Genomic DNA, 24,073 nt, shown 5'->3' with positions numbered 1-24,073 from the left:
CCAAGCCATTAAGCAATGATTGCACAATCCTCCACACATCCTTGGGATCCTGCAGGACCAACTTCAATATTCCAACAATGTACAGTGTACAGTCACAGTGAAATGTTGCTAAACTCTGATACTCATTTACAAATTTACAAGTTACAGGTTCATCATGTATGTGAGTGAAGTTTTGATTGATGCCTTGGTGGTCTTTGCATACTTTTTGTGTTTTTATTTGGTAACTTGCTCAAACAATGCCACTGCCCCCTCCCATACACACATGCACACACACACACACACACACTGATGTAAAATGAAAAAAATCTACAGGAAGATAAGCCTTAGTCAACATCCCCTCAATGGACCCAACAGACTTTGTCCTTACTTGTCTTTCTTGTACTGTAGATTATCAGATCATGTAGCTACAGCTATTATAACAAGAATAGAATAAAGTGGGCTATGTATTGTAACTACAATAGTATTATTATTATTATTATTATTATTATTATTAATAGGCTACATTATTCTAATATTAGCCTGCTTTGACCATAGCAATCCACGCTGCCCGATACGATCTATTCAAAAGTTTTCACATTCAGTTTTTGATGTTTCATTTTTGAAACCATGCATTAACTATGAACTAACACATAGCCTACTGCTGATTTTGGTCTGCTAGCCCCTCTCGTCCCCCGCTCCGATTCTATAGATCAAGACTGTATGAGTCATATAGTCAGTGAATGAAGCACTACCGCGTCCCCTGCCTTTTCTGTGCACAAAAACATCGAATGCGACTTCGCAAAAATGTAATTGATAGGCTGATACTGAACGTCTATCGGGGCTTATATGGACTTTTAAGACGTCATATCATCTGTAAAAGTGATTTTAGTGGTCAGTCGGAATGCAAACATAAGGCTATTAACTCAGGACTTGATATTAGATCCATATGAGCTAACATGTTCACAAATTATTAGAATAAAATGCTTGCCATCATATTTCCAAATAATTATTTTGATGAGACCATATCTTCACCATGCGTAGGACTGATGCTGTGATGCAATAATTTGTTATGAAGAACACTGCTAAAATCCCCTTCTTTGCTATCGTTAAATTCACTGAAATAATGTTATCATTAACTCACCTGAGTTAAAAACTAAATAGAGACAACTTGAAAGTAGATCCAACAGGTTTAACTGAAATCTCCAACCCGTCGGCAAAGACCACAGCGCTCTTCCAAAGGTATCGTCCGTGATCGCTGTCCACCGCCACAGTGGTTCTGAAACAACCCGAAGTTCTACCGCGCACTGTTTCTGTCAGATGGAGAGCGTAATCTAGTTTCCATGGCAATCCGGCGTCACGACTTTACAGTAAATCACGATGCTCTCTGTAGGCTATTCACCCATCTATCTATCTATCTATCTATCTATCTATCTATCTATCTATCTATCTATCTATCTATCTATCTATCTATCTATCTATCTATCTATCTAAGACAGTTATTTGTTTCAAATGTGTTAAGGCTATTAACCTTCTCAATAGGCCTATCTTTATTTCGGCCAAGGAAGGTCAATTTTATTTGCAATGATCTCCGCCAAAAAGACGGTCTTAAAATACAGTGGCATATCCAAAAAGACTACTCTTACACGGATGCAACCCCCTGATAGACTTACTGAATGTGAACTAGTCTATAAATTATGTAGGTCTGTAATAGGCCTAAAGTTCAATTGCAACATTTAAAACTCAAGATTTGCAGGTTCCGATTCAGGCCATTCAATGGGGCGAGATAATCCTTGGCTTTCATATTTGACAGATCAAACTTTTAGATAAAAAGAACCAAGAAGAGTGCATTATAAAATGGTAAACAGAGGCATTCATCACGCCTATGACAATGACTGAGTAGGATGTCTTTATGCGCTGGCTGGCTGAGCCGCTGCAAAGAGGGTGAATATCATATCAGACAGTGTGACTCATCCTGCTCTCTGCTCTCCCTCGCTGCCGTGATCCGGAGACGCAAACCTAATCATCAATCAAGCTCGCTCACCTCCCACTTTCCTACGCCAACGCAGGCTGTGCACTGTCTGATCCCCCCGTTTAACCTGAGACGCGCTGACGCTGCGTCGATACTACAGCAACGAGGGACATACATGTGAATGAGTCCATGAAGATAGGCTTAAATATCACTGAATGCTCAGGCGTTTTACGTTCCATAACATGCAAAATGTTATTTCTCTAGTTGTATGACGTCAAATTGTATACTCCCATGAACACGTGACAGTGACGTCATCGTATTTGGGTAGTTTATCAGGAAGTGTAAAGGAAAGGAAAATACTCAACAGAAACGCAAGTTTTACAGTTAAGAAAGGAAGTATACTCCAAGAAAAAGTCAACCAGAAGACAAATTATCTATCAAATCCTTGGACCTTCAAAGAGTCTACCAACATGTCGAGCCTGGAGAGTATCCTTTCGAAAATGATCCGAAATGGGGATAGCAGCTATAGCGAGCTAGCTTACGTTACAGAAATGGACCAGGCCTGTGCCCACTGACCCAGCCTAGTTTTTGTGCCTTGAAGAGGGCGATGACTGTGTGGGCTTCTTGATAACGTTGTTATGTTTTGATTCATAACACAACAATACAGTAGCTAGTTTATACATATACTAGATGTGTATGTTAAAGTGTCGAGATAAAGAATGTATTTCTGTCATCTGGTGTGCTTATGTTGTAATTTTAGCAACCTGTCATTGCTCATTTAAATATAATGTATAACAAACTGGTCCAGCAAGTTCCCTACCTAATCAGTTAATGTTGTATAGCTAGTTCAATTAGTTCATAGTTGAGTTAAAGTCATTCAACTGTAAGTCTTTAACACCTATCACAGAGCATCTCTTCAACCTCAAGTTTGCTGCCAAAGAACTTCAACGGAGCTCCAAGAAATGTGACAAAGAGGAAAAAGTAGAGAAGACCAAAGTCAAAAAAGTAAATAGGTTACTGCTGACACCTTAATGGTCAAACACCCAATCAAATCACCTGTCTCTGGTGGTGAATGAGAATCCGATAGGGATGCTGATCTGTCCAGTGTTGCTTTTATAGGCAATTCAGAAAGGAAACGTCGAGGTGGCCAGGATCCATGCGGAAAACGCCATCAGACAGAAGAACCAGTCTGTGAACTTCCTCAGGATGAGCGCTAGGGTTGATGCGGTGGCCGCCAGGGTCCAAACGGCGGTCACAATGAACAAGGTGAGGTGAAGATGATACCTGTGATATAACAGGTATTCAAATGTTATTATGTTAAGGTCTAGGATTGCGTAGGGGCAACGCTCACAGGTAATCGTATTGTGGCAATCATGAACCCTGGTCCCCAAAAAATCAATCAATGAAACAATCAATACTGTAAGATGTTGTATGTATTGCACAAGAGCCCTACACCCCCTCCCCACCACTACGCTCTGCTACCTCGGGGCGAGTGGTTGCCCCGTCACTCTGAGGCCCCTGGGGTCGATCGACACGGTCACGGCTCTTCTCTGTCCTGGCCCCGGAGTGGTGGAATGAGCTGCCCGCTGACGTCAGAACAGTAGAGTCGCTGCCCATCTTTCACTGCAGGCTCAAAACTCACCTCTTCAACAAGTACTACCAGGATCCTCCCTCTTAAGCACCTAATGTATTTATATTTTGCTATTCTTGCACTTTGGCTTTAGCACTATTATGCTCTAGTCACTTGTTTATAAGGGAGATGCACTTGTGAGTTCTGGTGAGTAGTACTACGCTGACAACCTACATTAAATGCAATTATTGTAAGTCTCTGGATAAAAGCGTCAGCTAAATGACTGTAATGTTTATGGAGTTCAGCAATGTAGCATTTTAATCTAGTAATGTTGCTTCAATCTACAGGTCACTAAATCTATGGCAGGAGTGGTCAAAGGAATGGATTCTGTACTGAAGTCTATGAATCTGGAAAAGGTAGTGTGTGTGTGTGTGTGTGTGTGTGTGTGTGTGTGTGTGTGTGTGTGTGTGTGCGCATGTGCATGAGGGTGTGTGTTTGCGTGATTGTGCGTGTATTGTGTGTATTTGTTGTTGTTGCAAATGTTTGATGATAAATTAGGATTCAATTAAATCTAATGAATGTCCTCCTTAGATGTCAGGCCTCATGGATAAGTTTGAGCGTCAGTTTGAAACACTGGACGTGCAGACAGCCCAAATGGAGGACACCATGAGTAGCACAACTACGCTGACCACACCACAGGTAAGCTGCTTGTTTGGCCTTTTGCTGGTCAATCATGGCTTGTATCAAGTCTGCAGCCACAAAAGCAGCATATGATATGCAGAGTCCCCCTTTATAATTTGTTTCTGGTCAGCCAATGTAGTATTTGTACAAACAACAGAAGATTCCAAGTCTGTAAAATTGTGTTTCAGAATCAAGTGGATTCACTGATGCATGAAATGGCTGATGAAGCAGGGTAAGAATTCTTTACTATTGTCTTTTCTTTGTTAGAATAAACTATTAGTTAGAATAAAAACTAAAGAGTTAAGTGTTTGTACAGTACTAATTTTTGCGCATGTGTGTGTCCTGGGTTAGATTGGACCTGAACATGGAGCTCCCCCAGGGGCAGACTGGATCTGTAGGCACCAGCGTTGCATCTGCAGAACAGGTACGGGAACATTCTCTGGTCTTTACACAAGCCTTTTGAATAAGCCCTACAGTAAATTAAATTGTTTACTTACAAAATAGATTTATTTGGAAATAGGGATTAATGGTAAACATTTTTAAAGTGAATAAGGTTTGACTCCTGTCTCCAATACTATCCCTTTTTCTCCTTGTCTGCAGGATGAACTGTCCCAAAGGCTTGCCAAACTCAGAGACCAGATGTAGATGAGGACCTCTCCATAGAGCACTGGCTCATGTGATCACTCATCGAAAATGTTCTCTTGTCTCTCTTTGGACCTAATTTTTCTATAAAGGTCTTTGCTATTTGAGAGCCTTGGGTCCTTACTGATATGGTTTCATCATAAGTAGAGAGCTCCAGACCAAGGCTGCACTACAACACTATAGCAAAGACTTAAATGGTTGTGGAAGAGATATGTACGAAAGTCTGAAATATAGAGATATTATAAATGGGATAGTTGTGTCCAGCTGACATATACTGTACGTCTGTTTATTATTGTTGTTGTGAAAGATCTTCCTTATGCCAGGAAATGAGTTGCCTTGCAGATTTTTTCTTTCCTTTGTCCAATGTGTTTCTGGTGTCCTGTCCTGTTCACCCACCTTCTCATTCAACATGTGAATAACGAAAATATTTTGATGTGTATATATATTCTTATAACCTGTACCAGATGTGCATTGTTTTAAGGAAATATTGGTTGGATTAGTTTGATTGACATCTGGATTCCTTGGGGTGGATTTGTATTCACTGATTAGGGTATTAGAGAATAAACTTTTTACGATCACAAGTCTCTTGTGCCATTTCCAATAGTACATCAGTACATTTAGCCGAGTGTATCTTACACAATGTATGTGTGCACTTAAATAACATTTAAGATTGTTGCATGTTTTGATATTTCGGTCTTCAGATGCTTCGAAGCCGAAATGTGACACTGTTGGGATGGCAGCATTCTCGCATTCTTGGCTCAGAAACAACCCTGCCCCCCCCCCCTACAATCACGTGAAAATGTGTGAGGCTCAGGCTAGTCACTCCGTAGTAAGCTAGGCAGTAAGCAAGACAAGTTAGCTTTTATAGCTACTGATGTAAGGTTTAAAAATATATCTTCTTTAGTTAGTATTCGGGAATTTCAACCAGAATCGTCAGGTGAATTGGCGTGCTTTTGACTAGATGAGACACGATATAATGTGTTAATTTCTGTTTGACAGTACGATCAGAAGCAGCAGCACCATGAAAAAAGCGTGAACAGCAACCAGGACTTGTTACAGTTCGCTTCTGTCAAGATCAAGTAATAACCCTTTTTAAATTTCAATAATTATAAGTTCACTTGAACTAGTTTATTTGACAATTACATCGCTACTAGTCTATAATGCGAATTGCTAAACCCGTTTCTGCTGTTAGCCTAACTATGCGCTAGTGCTAGCTAGCTAGTACAGTTGGAATTTGTTTTGCTGCTTGAACTAGATAGCAGCAGATAATTAGCCTAGCTCAGTACCTAGCTTGCTAACCTTAGCTCCCGAGCCATACCCATCGATGCCACAATTATCAGTCGTATCTAGATTGAGTCAAATTAAAATGATCGTAGTACAGTTATTCCCTCTGGAGACAGGCTACGCTGGAGAAAGACAAGGGTAGTTTGTTAGTTAGCAAGCTAACGTAATACTGCTAGTCCTCTTTAGCTAACAGTAGCTAGCTAGCTGTTTAGGTATATTCGTGAGCTAACATCTAGCCAGGCTAGCTAACTTCTTCTGGCAGAAATCTCACTCACTTCTGCCAAGGGTTTTATTGTGTTGTAAAATGATCTAAGGCTATCTAGTGCTACCCAAAATAACGGGGAGTATGAATTTCCACTTAAAAGCAAGGGCAGCTGCCCAGTTGTTCTTTTTAATAATGCAACTTTCCTTTGTTCATGTTGTAGCTGTAAATACTACACCAGCTGCAGACGAACGTCAGTGCAATTTTATAATTTGAAGCATCTTTCTGCACCCTGACCGATAAAGGGGATGTCGAGCACAGCCATGAAGAAAAAGGTAGTAAATTAAAGTACCCAACACAACATTGACGTTGGTCAGTTGTTTGTGTTTTATTCAAATATCAACTAGGCATGTCAGAGAACTGGCTTAGAAGAGCAGTAAGAGCTGAGTTATCTGTGGTTATCACTCATGAATATCTAATTGTGTGCGATATATTGATTTCAAGGTGTTGCTGATGGGCAAGAGTGGTTCTGGGAAGACCAGCATGAGATCCATCATCTTTGCCAACTACATAGCCAGAGACACACGTCGCCTTGGGGCCACAAGTAAGTGCCTGCTCCATCAAAATCTATACAACACCTGTAATTTATAAACCAAAAAAACAAGATTGTGATAGTCTGGCATAGCCAGACCTATCAACACACTTCGGTTACACTGTGCCAGCGCTGGAGGAAGGTCTGGCTGAATAGTGGGGAAAAAACGTATTTCTTTAAGCCAGTCACATTGTCGTCTTTGGAGTGGTTGCTAGGTTGTTGTTTCACGTAATCTGGGAGAATCTCCCATCGCCACTGATTGGCCGACCACATGAATCGGCGTCACTGTAATAAACGAATGACAAGGCTTATCCAAAAAACCCTACATACGTTGAGTCAGACTAAGATTCTGGTATCACGCCTTTTCATGAGCAGTCCTGCTGAAGTGCTCTAAAAATCTCTTTCTCCTTTTGTCTCCAAACCTAGTTGATGTGGAGCATTCACACGTGCGATTTCTCGGCAATCTGGTTCTGAATCTGTGGGACTGTGGAGGGTATGTGGAGAAACCCATATCACCGTCAGACCATCATGGCAATCTATCTGATCTTTTCCCCATGTTAGTCTATAAATGTGTCTCTGCTCTCTGTATCCTCAGACAAGAAACCTTCATGGAGAACTACTTCACCAGCCAGAGGGACAACATTTTCAGGAATGTGGAGGTGTTGATCTATGTGTTTGATGTAGAGAGCCGTGAGCTGGAGAAAGATATGCATTACTACCAGTCTTGTCTGGAAGCCATCTTGCAGAACTCCCCTGACGCAAAAGTCTTCTGCCTCGTGCACAAAATGGACTTGGTGCAGGAGGACCAGAGGGATTTGGTGAGCTTGCATTCACTTAATACACACACACACACACACACACACATATATATTTTAGACACATCTGTAAATATGCATTGCTGCCCTTCGACAAAGTTAAAATTCCTTTGGGTGGTGAGAAGCCTACCTCCTCGTCAGTATCTACTTGGCATGTAGGTGTGCTTTTGTCTGTTAGCTAACACTATGCATGAGATTAATCCCCCCCCCTCACACACACACACACACAGATCTTTAAGGAACGTGAAGAGGACCTACGAAGGCTGTCTAGACCATTGGCTTGCACCTGCTTCAGGACGTCAATCTGGGATGAAACGCTGTATAAGGTACTGTAGGCTCTGTCCATATGCCTGTTAAAGGGCAGCTCCAAGGTTTTGAACATCTATTTTGTTTTTACACTTACTGTTTAGTAACTGTGTAGTAGAAGGATGCAGAATCTCGGAGTGCCCCTAAGCTCTTGTGTTCTCAGGTAAGCCATGATTAAAACATCTGCCATCCTCCTCAGGCCTGGTCCAGCATCGTGTACCAGCTCATCCCCAACGTGCAGCAGCTAGAGACAAACCTGAGAAACTTTGCCCAGATCATCGAGGCAGATGAGGTCCTTCTGTTTGAGCGAGCCACTTTTCTGGTAGGGGCTACAATTTGAGGTGGCTTGGGGTGGGTACATGCCTTTAGAAAGCAGGGAGAGTGTGCCGGTCTAGGTGCGGGCACCTGTGTGATTTTGGGTTGTGACTTGCAGGTGATCTCTCACTACCAATGCAAAGAGCAGCGCGATGCTCACCGCTTTGAGAAGATTAGCAACATCATCAAACAGTTCAAGCTCAGTTGTAGGTGAGTTGAGCCTCCAGAAGGAACATTTCCCTCTAATGATGCTTGTATGGCAAGTTCTGTTCTGGCAAGTAGTAGTACATTGGCTTTTCCTACGTTAAATGCATTTATTGTTAGTTGGCAATAGTCGCTTTGGATAAAAGCGTCTGCTAAATGGCTAATGTAATGAAAATGTATGGTAACCTGACGTACCAGATAGTTTGCTTCGCATTACCACCTGGGAACTCTCAGTTGGAAACTGTTTGGAAAAGGGCAGGCACTTTCAAAAATATTTTGCAGGTGATTGGATGAACCATCTGTCTATCACAGTCTGTAACACGCTAACTTTAACCGCCCCTCACTGTCGTCACACCCAAACCTACCCAGCATAGCTGTTAGTATTTCCCCTTAGAACACTGATTGGCTAGATTGTTTTCTGATCAGGCTCAAACTGATCGCTATGGAGTGTCCAGGCTGATTTGCGAGAGAAACTGAATATGAGCTTGTGAGATCAGGATGGTCTCTCGAGGCTGCTACTAGCATCGGCCTTCATGATTCTTGCATTATTTTGTTTGATTGCAGTAAACTGGCAGCCTCCTTCCAGAGCATGGAGGTTAGGAACTCCAACTTTGCAGCCTTCATTGACGTCTTCACCTCCAACACATATGTCATGGTGATCATGTCAGACCCCTCCATACGTAAGTTAACCACTCTCACCTAGCGACATTGTGCTTGCTCAGGTCATTGTGTGCCTGCGAACTCACTTTCAGTAATGAGACTTGCTAAATAAATACATTGTCTGTCCTGTAGCCTCTGCAGCCACACTCATCAACATCCGCAATGCCAGGAAGCACTTTGAGAAGCTGGAGCGTGTGGACGGACCCAAGCACAGCCTGCATATGCGTATGCGCTAGTCACTGGATCTGGCCCTGTGGGTACCAGGCTGCCCAACCAATCAGGCTACAGACGGCAAACTCCAAGCTTTTGGTCCAGCCCCAATGCATATGAGCGGTCCTCCACTGTGCTACTGTATCTCACTCAATCACATGTTTTCCTACTCTCTTAGTTTGAAGATCCTGTTCTTACAGTTCCCTTTCTGTACAGTGATCTAGTATATCATGATGTCATAGATTTACACAAAGAAATCAATGGAATGCTCATATTCTTTAGTTCTGGGGCTACCAGTGCAGTCTTGGGATGTACAGTAAGAGACAAAGCCACTGATAAGCCCAGTATGTTGGTTATGAGGGAAGGAAGTGCGTAGTTTAATTGTCTATACTGTGTAGCCACTTTCCTACACCTGCAGTGATCAGTTGTTCAAGCAAATGCTGAGTGGATATGATAGTTTTACACTGCTCTGCCATCCTGTCAAACTATCAAGAACCTCGCTGGATTCTATTAATGGCTTATGAGGTGATGGAAAATGATAGGTGTGGAGGATATGAGCTTGAGGTGAAATATCCCACACCATGTTGAACACTGGATAAACACCTGTTTTCTGCTGCCTTACATTTGGACTTTTGCATTCATGATTTCTCTTTTGAACTGCGAATAAAGAAAATCCATACACCCCTTGTCATAAGGTATGTTCTGCAGAATGTGATCTAAGTCAATTAACAATGTCATTCCTCAGTTTAATAAGCACATGGGATACTGTGTTGGCTAGCGCTAGGATACTGTGTTGGCTTGCCGCCTTTTAATCACATACCAGTGAACTCCTGCTACCTCAAGAAAGGAGTGTGGTCTGTGGAGGATTTTAGACCGCCATCGTCGCTGACCCCTCCCACCCTGTACACTACCTATTCTAGAACTAAACTCCAGAGAAGGCCCATCAACTCAAACTCCCAACATCTGAGCATCATCTTTACCACTGGTTAATGATCACAGGGGAGCCATTAGCACCCCCTGTACTCCTATGATACTGAAACATGGACTGTTCTTTTATCACTTGTATACAGTGGTGCTTTGGTCTGAAAACAAATACCACATACAATATGTTCTTAAGGTAAAAAAGAAAAGAAAAAGGGAGTGGTGATTCATGTGCAGTCCATCTTTGATTCATAGTATTTATTTTAAGGTTTGCACATAAAAAACAGCACTTTTGAAGGGATAGTTCACTCAAAAGTTCCCACAATACCATGACTTATGTTGACACCCCCAACAATGTACTATGTGCTCAAGTACAGTCAGGCAAAGGGTTACTATGCTACTACAGTATGCATTTTGAGTGAGCTATCCCTTTAAATTATTCTATAAAGCCCAACTGCAAGTGCATTAAAAACACATCTTTATCATTGACTTCAAAAAAATCTTTTTTTTACGTAAAAAAAAACAATGCACATAATATACATTTACATCAGCATAACACCGTACAATCCTTTTAATCAAATGTTATGCGAAAGGTCTTCTCTTGCTCTTTGCGTCGGTTGTCACACAGTTTGGACACATCCTCTACTCTCCTCTGTAGAAGCACTGTGGGAAAACCAAATCAGAGGCCAACAATTGAAGACTGCAGACGTATGATGTATAACACTGATTGCATGCATGCATGTAGATTAACACAAATGTAGGCAAGATCATAAAAATCATAAAATGCTTTAAAAACAAACTAATGTTGGCTACCATTTAGGATACATACACACCTATATACACCTAGATCCTGTGATGGGGATCATGTGAAATATACAAAACAAACTCGCCATGAGTTGGTAATGTTTGTCTAACACCCTTATTACAAAGGCTTTTCACTACACGTGCTCTTGGTGGTCTTCACTGACCTGAATTCTGATCAATCCACTGAAGAGAGTCCATATGGGCATTGAGGATTTTACAGATCTGCTGAAGCTGGGGACAGAGAAAAGAGTTAAGTGTCAATGACAAAGCAGCCAAGCAATCCTTCCCCGGGTGATCCATGTGTAATATTTAACCCGTATATTTGAACACTTTCAAGCGGCCAGATGTCTTATGGAGGCTGAAATAGCTCCCCAGCAAGCTGCTAACAGATGGTTGTCTGCAACACTGCACATCCAAAATCAGTTGTGTTTAGTGCTCCAAGTCACGCAGTCAACTAGCTGGCTAGCAACAGATGGAGCTGGCCATTTGGTATGGTGACTGCTTAGCAACGTTGATCATTTTAGGAACTGCTTTTGTTTTGGAGTTCATTAAAAGCGATCTAAAAGATATTGAAATTATCTAGATTTATCCCAAAACATTTACTGTTGATGTATAACCAAACCATACCATTGTATAAAACACAATAACTAGGGAAGATATGGTATCACAAATAGCCCATGGGTTGTGCTGATCGACTGCACGTGTAGTATTCATGATGTACCATCCCCTCTCAGTTACATTTGAATTAATAAATTGGGGCGGCTGTGGCTCAGTGGTAGAGCGGGTGGTCCAATGATCGTAGGGTCGGCGGTTCGAATCCCCTGTCCATATGTGGAAGTGTCCTTGGGCAAGACACTGAACTCCAAATTGCTCCCAATGAGCTGCCGCCATTGGTGTGTGAATGTGTGTGTGAACGAGAGGCCATTGTAAAGCGCTATGGATTAAAAGCGCTATAAAAGTACAGTCCATTTACCATTATTTCTATTATTAGAAAATAACCCAAAACGGTCTTGGTATTGTCCAAGATCCAGGCCAAGCCTTTGACTTCCCAAACTCAGACTATGTTTATGTGGCCTTGAGACCAAGACCCTGGTGTTATGATCACCAATAATCTAATGTATTATCTAATGTGTTAATAGTGCTAGCAGCGGCTATTTCCCCTCCGCCCTCACCGGGTCGCTGGTATCTGCTGGCCCACTGGACGTGTTCAGATGTTCAATGATCTCCTTCAGATCTTGAGACATCCTCTTCAGCTGGGCGTCCACGTTCTCAGCAAGCTTGTACCTTCAGAGGGATGAGTAGGCAGATGTCACAACAGATGTGGTCACAAGGCCACGACTCGCCAATGCATCGGTTCTCCTGCGGCCTCGGCAAAACGTACGTTCTCTCGCGCTCCTCGTCAGCGTTCTGCATGTAAATCGTTCCGCTCTGCTCCTTGACGGACTCCTCCAGGGGAGAAAGCAAGTCCTCCAGCTCCTTCTGTTGAGACAGGATGAAGTCCAGCTCCTGGTCAAGCCTGGGAGGAAGAGGCCATCAGACAGAATGGGGTTTTAACAGCTTGACAGATTTATGAATCCATACACAAGTTCATTCACAATTTACACATCACACCGCGTATAGCGGCATAGCAAGGGGGATGTCATTTACACTGTTCGGTAGAAACAAAAGTCATCCAACAACCCATACCTTCTTTGGTCCAGTTTAACCTTCTCCATCTCCTTGTGCAGTGATGTGATCTGTGACAGGTAGACAATATTCATTTTATTCTTTTTATTTTTTTTAAGTGAAGTTAAATTTCAACCTGGAGTGGATTCAGCAGCAGACTCTGTGTATGAAATGCGCTATACAAATAAAGTTTGATTTGATTCCCTGGTTGTTCACCTTCTCTCCGTTCTCCACCAGCATGCGGTCCCAGGCGTTGACCTGGGTGGCCTGCTGGAGGAAATGCCTCTCCTGGTCCTCCAGCTCTAGGCTCCACTTGTTGATGAGACCTTCTAGTTGGGCGTAGGACATCACTGGAGGAGCACTGCGGGGAGGTAACGGAGTGTCATTAGGACTAAGTAGCACCCTTAAGTGCCAGTGCCAACACAAGTCAGTTTTGAAACATGATGAACACCCACCAACTCACCCAAGGACTGCATGGAATGGCTAGCAGATTTAAGTAAAGCTATAATATGCAAGCTTTTTGTAAGATTTTACACATTTAAATATGTATGTATCGTTATGACAAATCGAGAGGGATCAGTCAATGAGGACCTATGTAATTTTTGTTGACCGTTGACTCTGCTACAGCGATTTCTAAAACTCAGTGTTAAGACATTCTGATTTCCTGTGCAGTGAGTGGTATTAATGTGGTGCTGTACCTAGCTGTGACAGTTATGCTGGCCGTGGATGCTCCAGGGATAGGTGCTGTTACACCGATGCCAGTGGTGCCAGCAGGCTTCTGCCCTAGTAAGAAACCTGTGGCAGTGCCAGATGTGGCAGCAGCTGGAAAAAAAAACAATTACAACAGTGAGGACATTTTTCATCCAACAAGCTGCTGAAGACGATATAGGTGCTGTAGAGTGACCCTGTCCGGTCTGTATGGTCACAGTGGGAGTCGTTCGTAAATGCGTCCTGAGAATCTGCTCTGATTTCAGAGTGCTCGCGTTTCAATGTCATAGAGCTCTGAAACCAGTTAATTTACGAACGGTCAGTCAGCTCAGACACACCCGTCTTTTCAGTCAGAGCACCCAGTGCGCACTCAGAGTGCTCCCAGAGTGCAGTGCTCTGAATTTTCGAACGGGGACGCTCAGAGCGCTCCGAATTTCCGAGCGACCAGAGAGCACTCCGACTGCGCTCCGAGCGCATTTACGAACGCGCCCATTGTGGTGCCAGTGGCTCTACCTGTAGCTGCTGCAGCCGGGGCCATGCCCATCCCCATACCCAGGGGTTTGAGCATGAAGCCCAGGGTCCCTCCTGCTGCGGTGGAGGCTACTGGGGCCACCGCGGCTGCTGGGATGGGAGTAGCGCCCACTGGAGAGGCAAACACGAGACAAGCAACAATCAGACAGAAAGCATCAGAAAGGCTTGTTCATCAGAGAGGATCCACAAGATTAGTCATTTGCTAACACTTCTCATATTAAGCATGCTAAAAAATTGGCAGATTTTGGATTAAAAGTAGTTTCAGAGCAGAAAGGGTTTGTCAGACACTCACAATTTAGTTTGGCGCGCATCAATTTAACTTGGGTGAGAGTTGGTGCATGTGGTTGCCTAACTCACTTGTAAAGCCAGAGGCCGCTGCTGTGGCAGGGGCTATGGAGGCCGGCGTGCCGAAGAGTGAAGCACCTAATGTGGGAGCAGCCTGTGTAGCTGGGGCAGACATGGCCAGAGCTGGGGTTGCTTTGAGAAACAAAAACAAACAACTTAGAATGAATAGCCATATTTTGGTATGAAGACGATCCATCTAAAATGACAGAATCCGTACGGGCGGGCGGGTTTGGACACGGATACGCGTGGGGCGACAACTAGTGAGGGCGCTGCAGCCCAAGAAATGCGCTGTAACCAGCCAATGCGCTGCTCCAGCCTTCATATCCAACGCACGCATCTTCCCCGGAACAACTGTCAGTATAGGCTACCCAGCGCCTATGTAACCCCTTCCTCACGTCCCTCATCAACCAAGGACTGTCATTGACTGCCTGTTGTACTTGCTATTCTCAATGGGTTGATTTTATTATGTTATATTTATGTAATTTTTGTGCCTTGAATTGTAATGCCCACGTATTTCAGTATCATACTGCCATGTGGGAAAATAAACTCTAACTTCTTCAAACTTGAACCCATCTCCCCATCTCAGTAGCTACTAAAGGCCATGGTCATGGGAAAAAGTATATATATAGCAGAGTATAGCAGATATCTTAGTTAATACAAGAATGAACTAGGAAAAGCAGTTGTGTTCATATGAGTGGTATTTATTCGTTTGGGAGACTACCGCGGCCGCACTCAAGTTCAAGTTCATACAAGGAAGTGATTTGACATAATGGAATGTATTTGCGATTGTTTAGGCTTAATCTGTCATGGAAAAATATATATTTTCTATGCTATGACATGACGACCAGTAAAGTCAATGAAGTTGAGTTGACCTGGTACCATGCTATGGAAATGGGGCTTAAAGCTGTGTTCCGTTTGTCTGGGAAGTGGTGAGGTGGGAGAGACGGAGAACGACGTCACCCACGAGGAAACCGCAGTACAGTAGACAACAACAGCTCGGAACAAAGATGGAAACAGTATTATTAGACTTTCACTTAGGGAGCCTTCATCAGTGTAGGCTATAGACCTGTTTGAATGGGATTAGAGAATAATTCCCTTTGTATAAAATGTACAGATGTTGGTTTTACTAAATGTCCACAATCACCACATGAGTGTCTTTACCTGCTGGTTTGACCCCAAAAGCGAATCCGCCACCCTGTGTTGCAGCTGTTGGAGCTGGCGCTGCGGCGTTCAGTGTTGGACCTGGGGAAGCAGAGACGAGCTGACATCAAAGGATGGAAAATGGATTCAACACATACATGTGCCCATACATTCTGGAACCATCAACTGGAAAGCCACGTGGCTCAGAGAACCCACCTGAAGGCTGGCTGCCCAGGGAGAGTGTGGCTGGGGCGCTATTCCCAAAGGAGAACCCTCCCCCCATGGTGGCAATAGGGGCTGGGACTGGGGCCGTGGTGGCTTGGACTTTGGCTGCACCAAAACTAAACCCTCCGCCTAAAGACAGCCCTGCTGCTGCTGCTGCTGCTGCTGCTGTTGTTGTTGTTGTAGGTGCTGCTGGCTGGGCTTGGGCCTGGGGCTGGTGCTGGAGCATGGCAGCTGGGGCTCCGAGGCCCGCGGGGGTCCCGAAGCTAAATCCCCCTCCAGAAGGGACAGAGGCGGTGGTTTGAGTGGAGAGAGCACTGCCAAGGGTGAAGCCTGTGCCAGAGGTAAGGGTTGATGGTGCTACCCCCAAAGTCATCCCAGCTGTTGCTGGTTGAGAAGGTGCTGGTGTCCCAAGGTTGAGCTTAGTGGTGGGGGTCCTAGTGACAAAAAAGGGGTATATGAAAATCCACTTGACAACAATTGTAGTGTAGATACTAGTGATCTCAAGCTGGCACTTTTAGAAAGCAGTATCTGTGACAAATTATACAGCTGACTTTACCCAAATGAGAAACCTCCTCCAGTAGCATTGCTCGGTGCAGGAGTTCCAAAGCTGAACCCTCCTCCAGTTTGGTTTGTGCTTGCCTGAATGGGCATTGCAAAGAGGCCAGAGCTCTGTGGGGCATTTGCTTGTGGCTGGGCAGGGTTGGGGGTCCCAAATGAGAAGCCGCCACTTGCGGCTGCAGGTGTGGAGGTCGCCATCCCAAAGCCTGTTGTAGGGGCTGGTGCAGCGGTGGGTTTGGCAGCACCAAAGCTAAACCCCGTGTTGGCGGTTTGGCCGAAGTTGAATCCACCACTCATTGTTCTATCCAGGAAATGAAACACAAGAGAGAAATTAAACATGAGATTTCACGAGACTATTACTGTCACATCAGCATGCCAAGGCACTTACCTAGCGAGCCAATTTTAGCCTACAACCGCACATTAACGTTACCTGGTTAACGTTATCTAATTTAGCAGGGCTACCTAACACTTGCTAACGTTAGCTAACGATACTAGGTAGAAAGCTGTAAAGGCTGGGGATTAGTTACGCTATAACACTAGCTACAGTATATCTAATATCGTACATTTATATGCAGCTAGCAAACCAGAAAGAGCTAACACACTAGCCAGCTAAGGACTCAGAGGTTACTATCTAGCTAGCATACGCTACTTGCCGATGCTAGCCTGGACACAACCGGCTAGCTAAGCCTTGCTTTAGCTAGCTACCTATCAGTCTCCATATATAACGTAAATATACTCTAAAACAGGTAATTCTAAAGCAGAGCAAAACGTCTAAATATTTAAACAACTACAGTTACCTTACTCCTCGTTTTCACTAAGAGAAGAAATGGATGGAAGGCGCATGCGATGTGCGCGCACTTCTAGTTCAACTCTGAGCTGTCCAGAGGAGTAGTGCGACCTCTACTGTGAAGGAGTTCGCCTGTCTTGCAACATACTGGACTCCCAAAAACAAGTGCATTATTTATTATATTATAATACAAACGTGCAATAATTATTGCTATATTAGGCCCGTTATACAGTAACAACAATAACTAGACTACAGGAATGTGATATTGTCATTATCATAATATAGAAGAATAGAACATATCATTCATAAAGCCGAAAATCACAGGTGTTATAAATTGTCCATTTCCAAAATGTAAGATTAAAAAAAAAAAAAAAAAAAAAGTCAGACTCACAATACTCTAAAAAGTGAGTTTTATTTACAACGACAGCTAAGGCTTTTCAACATGACTGTAGCCTACATCAGCTGCACTTAACCAGTATTTCATGTGAATGGTAAATTGTAATGATAAATGGACTGCACTTATAAAGCGCTTTTATCCAAAGCTCTTTACAATGAAGGCCTCTCATTCACCCATTCACACACACATGCGATGCACTTATATAGCTTTCATCCAAAGCCCTTTACAATGAAGGCCTTTCATTCACCCATTCACACTCCAATGGCGGCAGCTGCCATGCAAGGTGCTCATTGGGAGCAATTTGGGGTTCAGTGTCTTGCCCAATGACACTTCGACATGTGGACAGGAGGATCATTGGACGACCCGCTCTGCCACTGAGCCACAGCTGCCCCAGTGAAAGTACTAAGTAGCTATGTGACCCTAAAGTAAACAAACAAAACAGTTTGAGCTGACTGTAGATGGTAATTGTCACAAGGGAAAAAAACTGAAGGGGCTGTTTATAACAGCTGTCTGAAGTCCCTTTCTGGCTGCTTCCTCTCAGCTATAACATGGAAGGCTGCAAGATTGTTTTTTTCACGGTGAATAAAAGCCACGTATCTGTCCTTGGAGGGCCATATGTGTGGTTTCAGAGGGGAACCTGTGGGAACACTGATAGAATGGAACAACCAGTTAGGGACCTTTCTTATTGGTATACTTTGTCAAGTATAGTTAACTGAACACCTGTGTCTTTATTTGCATTATTACTGACGAGTGTACAAGCTGGTCACATTGTATCATATTTTATTATTACTGACAGTGTACAAACTGACACCAATGTTTCAATGTTTACAACACATCTCCCCAAAAAGTCCAACAGCTGATCACTGAGTCAACTTGCATTTGGTTGTTCAGTTTCTGTTATGAGTCAAGGTGGGCTCTGTGCTGTCACTGATACTCTTTGAAAACATGACCATGACCATGTGTGTGTGTGTGTGTTTGTGTGAAGGAGGTAAGGACTTGTTTGTGTGCGTGTTTGTGTGTGTGTGTGTGGGTGTTTTGTGTGTGTGTGCACCACATTCCCAGGGACCTTATCCCATGAGCAGCTGCTAGAAACACAGTGTTCCATTCCATCAAGAGAACTGACTCAACCATTGTACCCTTCCTAAAGAACTCAAATTACATTTATCTCAAAGAAAAAAGTCAGTGACAATAGTCCCATGATAGTTTAATGCAAAATGACATAAAGGTTTCATCACAACCTTAATGTGAAAAGGTCAGTGTCTTATTGTGCATGTTTTAAAGTATTACAGTAAACATGCCCATGTTTGTTGTTTTAGTAGGATGTAAACATCTGGAGAGCTAGAACAAAAATCACATTAACCGAGGTAGCTTTCAGCTTTGAACATTGGGCTCTGTCATGAGCACATCGTGTCCATGTTTATCGTGTCTGCTCATCCGCACTGGCAGCAGCAGCCGGCATCTCTTCCTCGGCGTCAGTGTCCGGGTCGGCGCCCGAGAGGGTCCCGCAGCGCGAGAGGGTCCCGCAGCCCGTGTGGCACAGCTGGCGCTCCAGGACGCTGACGCGCTGCTTCAGCCGCCGCTGAGTGTCCGTGTACTCGCAGAGCAGGCGGGCGAAGCGGGTCTGGAGGGTGTCCAGGGAGGACTCCAGCCTCTCCACCTTCTCCTCTGTGTCCGCTCCACCCACTGGCGCGCTGGCGGCATTCTCGTCCAGCAGGCCCTCCTTGGTGAGGATCTCCCGCCCCCTCTCCTCCAACACCTTCTTGGCATCCGGGTACTCTGTCACCGCCTCCATCAAATCGTCCTTCGAGAGGCAGAACAGGTCAGAGTAGCCGATGCTGCGGATGTTAGCGGTCCTGCGGTTTCCCATTTTGCTGCCCTGTATGTTGAGGATACTTATTTCCCCGAAGCAGCTGCCAGCGGTGAGGAGAGCGTACTGCGTGACCCCGTCTTCGGCCACCACGGCCAGCTTCCCCTCTTTGATGATGTACATCTCCTTCCCGATGTCGCCCTTCCGGCAGATGTAGTCCCCCGGGCTGTAGACCTGGGGGCGGAGCTTAAGCACCAGCTCCACCAATAGCCCCGCCTCGCAGTCCTGAAAGATGCGCACCTTCTTCAGGGTTTCCAGGTGAACGTTGATGGCTATCTCAGCCCGTAGTTTGTTGGGCAGGTTTTTCAAGACCTCCTGCTCGTCCACTGCCTTCTTGTTGGTCCAGAGGTAGTCAAACCACTTGATGACGCGCGCCTCCAGATCCTTGCTGACCCTGCGGAAATGCATGTAGTGTTTGATGGCGTCAATGCGAGCCTGAAATTCTGCACGCGTGGCGTTCATGTTGGCGATCATGGAGCCAACGTTTCCCACGATGGTGGCAAAGATCAGCACCCCGACAAGGAAGTCGAACACCACAAACAGGTACTCCTCATCCCGTACTGGTGCAGGCATCTCCCCGATGGTGGTGAGGGTGAGGGTGGACCAGTAGAGACAGTAGACGTAGCCCCGAGTCAGGGAGGCAAACTCGGGCTTGGAGATGTTGGGGTACACCCAGGTGTCAGAACCGAACCCTAGGGACTTGGAGATAGCAAAGTAGATGCAGGCGTTCCAGTGGATGATGACCAGGATGTAGAGCACCAGGTTACAGATGCGGAAGATGTTGGGGTAGTTGGTGCGCGTCTCGGTGCGGTCGAAGAACTCAAACATGCGCGGAAAGCGCAGCAGGCGGTTGAACCTGAGCTGAGGGGTGTGGATTCCTGTGGCGATGTAGGCCAGGTCAGTGGGCAGGATGGACACCACATCCAGCTTGAACTGGAACGTGTGGATGTAGCTGTCTCTTAGCTTGGAGAGGTCTTTCACCAAGAGACCCTGCTCCAGGAAGCCTGGAGAATGAAGAGGACAACACTATCAGTGCTGTGATTACTGTCTCAACAGCTGTCCAGGTTCTCTCTCTCTTGTTTTCCATTTGAACAAAAGAAGTGTGTGACATACCTGTGCGAAGTCGAACACAGGTGTCCAATATATACACAGCATCAGAGAGATAATCCATCACCAACCAGCAGATATAATTGTCTGTCTGCAACTGGTCAAAGCATGCCCTGTAGATAGAGAACAAAGCACATTGCACGCTGTCTGGCTCCAACTTTTTACCAGACAGCACTTTCATTCATCTAAGTCATAAAAATCTCATAAAGAAACATTCCACTTCTGAAGATCTGAAGTATAATCCAAAGGGAAAAAAAGTTATTACCTAGCCACAACAAGGATCCAGTTGTAGAGAACAGCTGTGGCAATAACAAACAGCCAACGGTAGTACATGTTATCTGCTGGAGCCACCACAAACACTCCCCACTTTTTCCTGAAACAGAGTGGTTCATGGCAAACAGTGGGTCATACACCACCTCTTTTATTTTAATGGGAAGTTAAATAAGTCAGATTTTCCTATACATTTTTAAATGTATATCTGGTATGATCAAATGTAGGCCAACAATAAATCACCGACTGTAATTTTCGCATGTGGAATGATGTGATCTGTGATCATGTAAAGTGCATTATGCAACCATAAGAGAGAGGAATTACTTAAAGATCCCTTTGGTGTTGTTGCCATTGGCATCGGTTTGCGCATTGCTGAGGCGACTAGGGACAGTTCTCAGCTCTGGCCCCCTGAAGCGCTCCAGGAAAGAGTCTGGACGCTCCTCCTTCTCCAGCAGGCTCCTGTGTGCCCATTCCCTCAGAATCACCACCAAGCTCACCAATCTGGTCGTGAGAGAGAGAGAGAGAGAGAAAGAGAGAAAGAGAGAAAGAGAGAGAGAGAGAGATGAGGAAGGAAGAGCAAGGGAGGAGAGAAGGGAGTCAGGCAAGAGTGGCTCCTGTACAAAAAGGCTGCACTCACAAAATCAGGATTAGATAGAATAGAAAGTTTATTTGCCATGTATACGGGTAGAGGTACATTGGAATTCTTGTAATCGCTTGTCCTTACAGTATCAGTGTTAATCAGTTCCTCCTTCTGGTCCTAGGTACTAAGCTACATTTAAAGTTTCCCAAACTGTTAATTTACTATACTATCCATTGTCTAGCAGTCTTATCAGTATCATCCTCTCCTATTGTATAGACAAGGTGATCCCTATTGGGATGGTGTCAGCAAGAGCAGTGGAGTGGGATTGAGAGACTGGTCCATCAGAACAGACCAATCGCAGGTCTTCTGCAGCTGTTGGCTGTTGAGCTTGTGGGCTGAGCCAGGAAAGAAGCTATTGTTGACCTTGATGCTCAGCCATCTTCCGTTTCTCCGACGAGGTGGTGCAAACAGGTGGTAGCTGTGGTGGTTGGTGTCTTTTGTGATGGAGATGGCCTTCCTGCGGCAGTGTTGGCTGTAGAGATGCTCGTTGGCTGGAAGCTCCACACCGATGATCTTCTGCGCCGTCTTCACCACCGTCTGGATGGCGTGCCTGTCGTGGGCGGTGGTGTCGCTGTACCAGGCTGTGAGGCCTCCAGTCAGGATACTCTCAGATAAACTAGTGTTTGTAATGTAGACCATTATTGAGTGGCCAGACCTACCTTGATAGAGCTCCCCTTCCTCGGACAGAGTTCCTGGAGTTTCCCCCATGAGGATCCAGAGCAGCTACTCGCTGTAGTTCTGAGGATGTGTCGTCACACGCTGATGGCACTCTAGGAGGAGAGACAGAGCACACACAGACAGGAAAAAAAAAAGAGAAAAAGAGGAAGAGCCCCACTAAGGGCTCTATTTTGTCATCAAAGGAAACCGTCAAATGTTTTGGGCAAAAGTCAAACAAAACACAGGGCGAGATTATCTCATAAATCAGGCGGTCAGGAAAAATAAACAGAAACAGCAAAAGTTTACACAGGAGAATGGCTTTTAGGATGGAGTAAAGGGACTAACTATGAATATTTCAATATCTTTTTTCATATACCCCAAGTCGACAACTCCTCCCACTCCCTGACTACTGATCCAACTGAAATTAATCTTCGAAATTATCTTTTCAATGGTTTGGCCTACAGTGCTGCACAGTACATGGTTTCTGGGACTTTTTGGGTCAAGGAATTCATAATTGATGTTGTTTCTATTATTTGACCTATTTTTGACCTTCAAATCCAAGATGGCTGCTGATTTTCAGCTCCAAAAGGTCAATTTTCTTAAAGATTGTCATAAAGTCTTCATAAATTATTAGGCTCGAATGAAAGCTCTGCTCATCCTGAGCTATGGACAGTAAAACTACAAGTAGTAGCCTTAAGGTCTATAAACTATTGACATGGTCTTAACAAATATATTTACTAACATGTAAATAATTATTTGTTACTCACTTCTAAACATTTATTAATTTGTTTAGATAGGTCCCCTGATGGAAGACCAGATGGGGCCAACTGTAGGTGGATCAACTATTAACAAATATTTAACAAGTCAACAGTAAGTAGTTTACTAAATAACCTGTTTGTGATCTATTAACTATTTATAAGGCATAGTTTTAAATCACTTCAATACAAGTCAATGGATTTCATAAAATGATCAATAAAACCCTACAGGATTCCTACTTTGCGGCGAATTTGATGTCAGAACACCAACGGACACCAATTACCCCCTCGGTGAGCTTCTTGTCTTTGTTTTGATCTGAACCATTGTATATGATCATAAATAACCTTAAAACAGGGCTAAACATGCATTTCCTTTAACTATTTTTAAGGGATAGCTATTCTAAAGTGTTATCGTGGAGGTATGTCCAGTGAAGGGGTGGAAAAAACTGGTGCAAGCCAATCCGGTGTGCCATCTAACACATAAATGAGCTGTAATGCTAACTTTTTTGTAGGCTATTTTGTCTCCCAACAATCCCATGAACAGCTCCACCTACTTTCAGGCAAACTTTGCGAGATCCTGGCAAACGCACATTTAGGTTGCACAAAAACATGCCAAAGGAGTAGCCTTTGACGATAGCCCCAGTGGTTTTGTGTGACCAAAATAGAGCCCCAAGTGGTACGATGTGAAACAGGAAGAGCGGTGAGTGCAGATTAGAGAAGTGGATTAATCTCCACGCAGCGGTTAGGGACCCACCTGCTGAGGGAACTCTCAGCTCTCTCCAGCTCCTCCTCCACCGTCGTCTTCGCTGAGAGACGATGGGGGGACAGGTCTCTGTCGGCCACCTGGCCCGTCATCTTCAGCTCTGGCTGGAGACGAGAAGAAACGGGAGCCATTTAATATGACACACTACCATCTAAATTCTATGATCATACTGTAGAAGCACTTGGTAGGGGTTACACTGTGATCATTTGATATCCGCCCTTAGCTGTGCTGAGGTGTTTCAGCTGAGTGGGGAGAGTGAGAGGATAGTCCTTCCAGGGGAGCCTCTCTCTCCAGTGCGTCTGACAGATTAGAGCAGGGGGACAGGGGGACAACTGGGAGCTGCCAGGCTGCCATAGTCCCTCATCTGGGGTTAGAGAAACTGTGGTCGCCGTGGTGACCAGTCATCCTTAGCAACCAAGTTTGTCAACCAGGATGTTAGGGTTAGGATGTTCTCAATACTTACGGGGGGGACGCTACATTTACAGGCAAGGAGATGTGACGATG

General features: G+C 44.4%; 4 protein-coding genes across 4 annotated transcripts; 2 read left to right on the top strand and 2 right to left on the bottom strand.

Moving 5' to 3' along the window:
* Window positions 1-2,281: 2,281 nt before the first annotated feature.
* On the top strand, window positions 2,282-5,387 carry chmp1b (charged multivesicular body protein 1B). The gene is made up of 8 exons (XM_084450481.1): window positions 2,282-2,434; window positions 2,856-2,953; window positions 3,068-3,214; window positions 3,866-3,934; window positions 4,110-4,217; window positions 4,388-4,431; window positions 4,551-4,623; window positions 4,800-5,387. The coding sequence occupies exons 1-8, from the start codon at window positions 2,419-2,421 to the stop codon at window positions 4,842-4,844; spliced, it is 600 nt and encodes a 199-aa protein (XP_084306607.1). The 5' UTR covers window positions 2,282-2,418; the 3' UTR covers window positions 4,845-5,387.
* A 262-nt stretch (window positions 5,388-5,649) lies between these two features.
* rraga (Ras-related GTP binding A) lies at window positions 5,650-10,095 on the top strand. Its single transcript, XM_084449337.1, has 11 exons — window positions 5,650-5,717; window positions 5,841-5,920; window positions 6,551-6,662; window positions 6,832-6,931; window positions 7,346-7,412; window positions 7,515-7,737; window positions 7,965-8,060; window positions 8,240-8,362; window positions 8,474-8,565; window positions 9,124-9,239; window positions 9,352-10,095. The coding sequence occupies exons 3-11, from the start codon at window positions 6,636-6,638 to the stop codon at window positions 9,453-9,455; spliced, it is 948 nt and encodes a 315-aa protein (XP_084305463.1). The 5' UTR covers window positions 5,650-5,717; window positions 5,841-5,920; window positions 6,551-6,635; the 3' UTR covers window positions 9,456-10,095.
* A 588-nt stretch (window positions 10,096-10,683) lies between these two features.
* Window positions 10,684-17,196, bottom strand: nup62l (nucleoporin 62 like). Its single transcript, XM_084449336.1, is given in 15 exon segments — window positions 10,684-11,013; window positions 11,319-11,385; window positions 12,327-12,438; window positions 12,536-12,670; window positions 12,841-12,890; window positions 13,036-13,180; window positions 13,518-13,641; window positions 14,041-14,169; window positions 14,416-14,535; window positions 15,565-15,645; window positions 15,760-15,922; window positions 15,925-15,972; window positions 15,974-16,202; window positions 16,325-16,627; window positions 17,124-17,196. Coding segments are annotated over 14 exon segments (1,794 nt in total). The 5' UTR covers window positions 16,624-16,627; window positions 17,124-17,196; the 3' UTR covers window positions 10,684-10,921.
* A 1,731-nt stretch (window positions 17,197-18,927) lies between these two features.
* Window positions 18,928-23,661, bottom strand: LOC311318908 (cyclic nucleotide-gated cation channel-like; the record flags this gene model as incomplete). The annotated part of the gene is made up of 6 exons (XM_084450342.1): window positions 18,928-20,381; window positions 20,491-20,597; window positions 20,750-20,857; window positions 21,079-21,255; window positions 22,054-22,164; window positions 23,561-23,661. The coding sequence occupies 6 exons, from the start codon at window positions 23,659-23,661 to the stop codon at window positions 18,928-18,930; spliced, it is 2,058 nt and encodes a 685-aa protein (XP_084306468.1).
* Window positions 23,662-24,073: the final 412 nt, after the last annotated feature.

The sequence above is a fragment of the Borostomias antarcticus genome (genome assembly GCF_949987555.1).
Source record: "Borostomias antarcticus genome assembly, chromosome: 15".
Classification (NCBI taxonomy): Eukaryota; Metazoa; Chordata; class Actinopteri; order Stomiiformes; family Stomiidae; genus Borostomias; species Borostomias antarcticus.
The sequence above is the reverse complement of the archived record's forward strand: the minus strand, read 5'-3'. Positions and strand labels throughout refer to the sequence as shown.

Coding starts and splice junctions, on each gene's coding strand:
- rraga (XM_084449337.1), top strand. CDS start 6,636: ATGTCGAGCACAGCCATGAAGAAAAAG. Junction 7,738..7,964: donor AGGAGGACCAGAGGGATTTG/GTGAGCTTGCAT, acceptor ACACACACACAG/ATCTTTAAGGAACGTGAAGA. Junction 8,566..9,123: donor CAGTTCAAGCTCAGTTGTAG/GTGAGTTGAGCC, acceptor GTTTGATTGCAG/TAAACTGGCAGCCTCCTTCC.
- chmp1b (XM_084450481.1), top strand. Junction 4,432..4,550: donor GAAATGGCTGATGAAGCAGG/GTAAGAATTCTT, acceptor GTCCTGGGTTAG/ATTGGACCTGAACATGGAGC. Junction 4,624..4,799: donor GCGTTGCATCTGCAGAACAG/GTACGGGAACAT, acceptor CCTTGTCTGCAG/GATGAACTGTCCCAAAGGCT.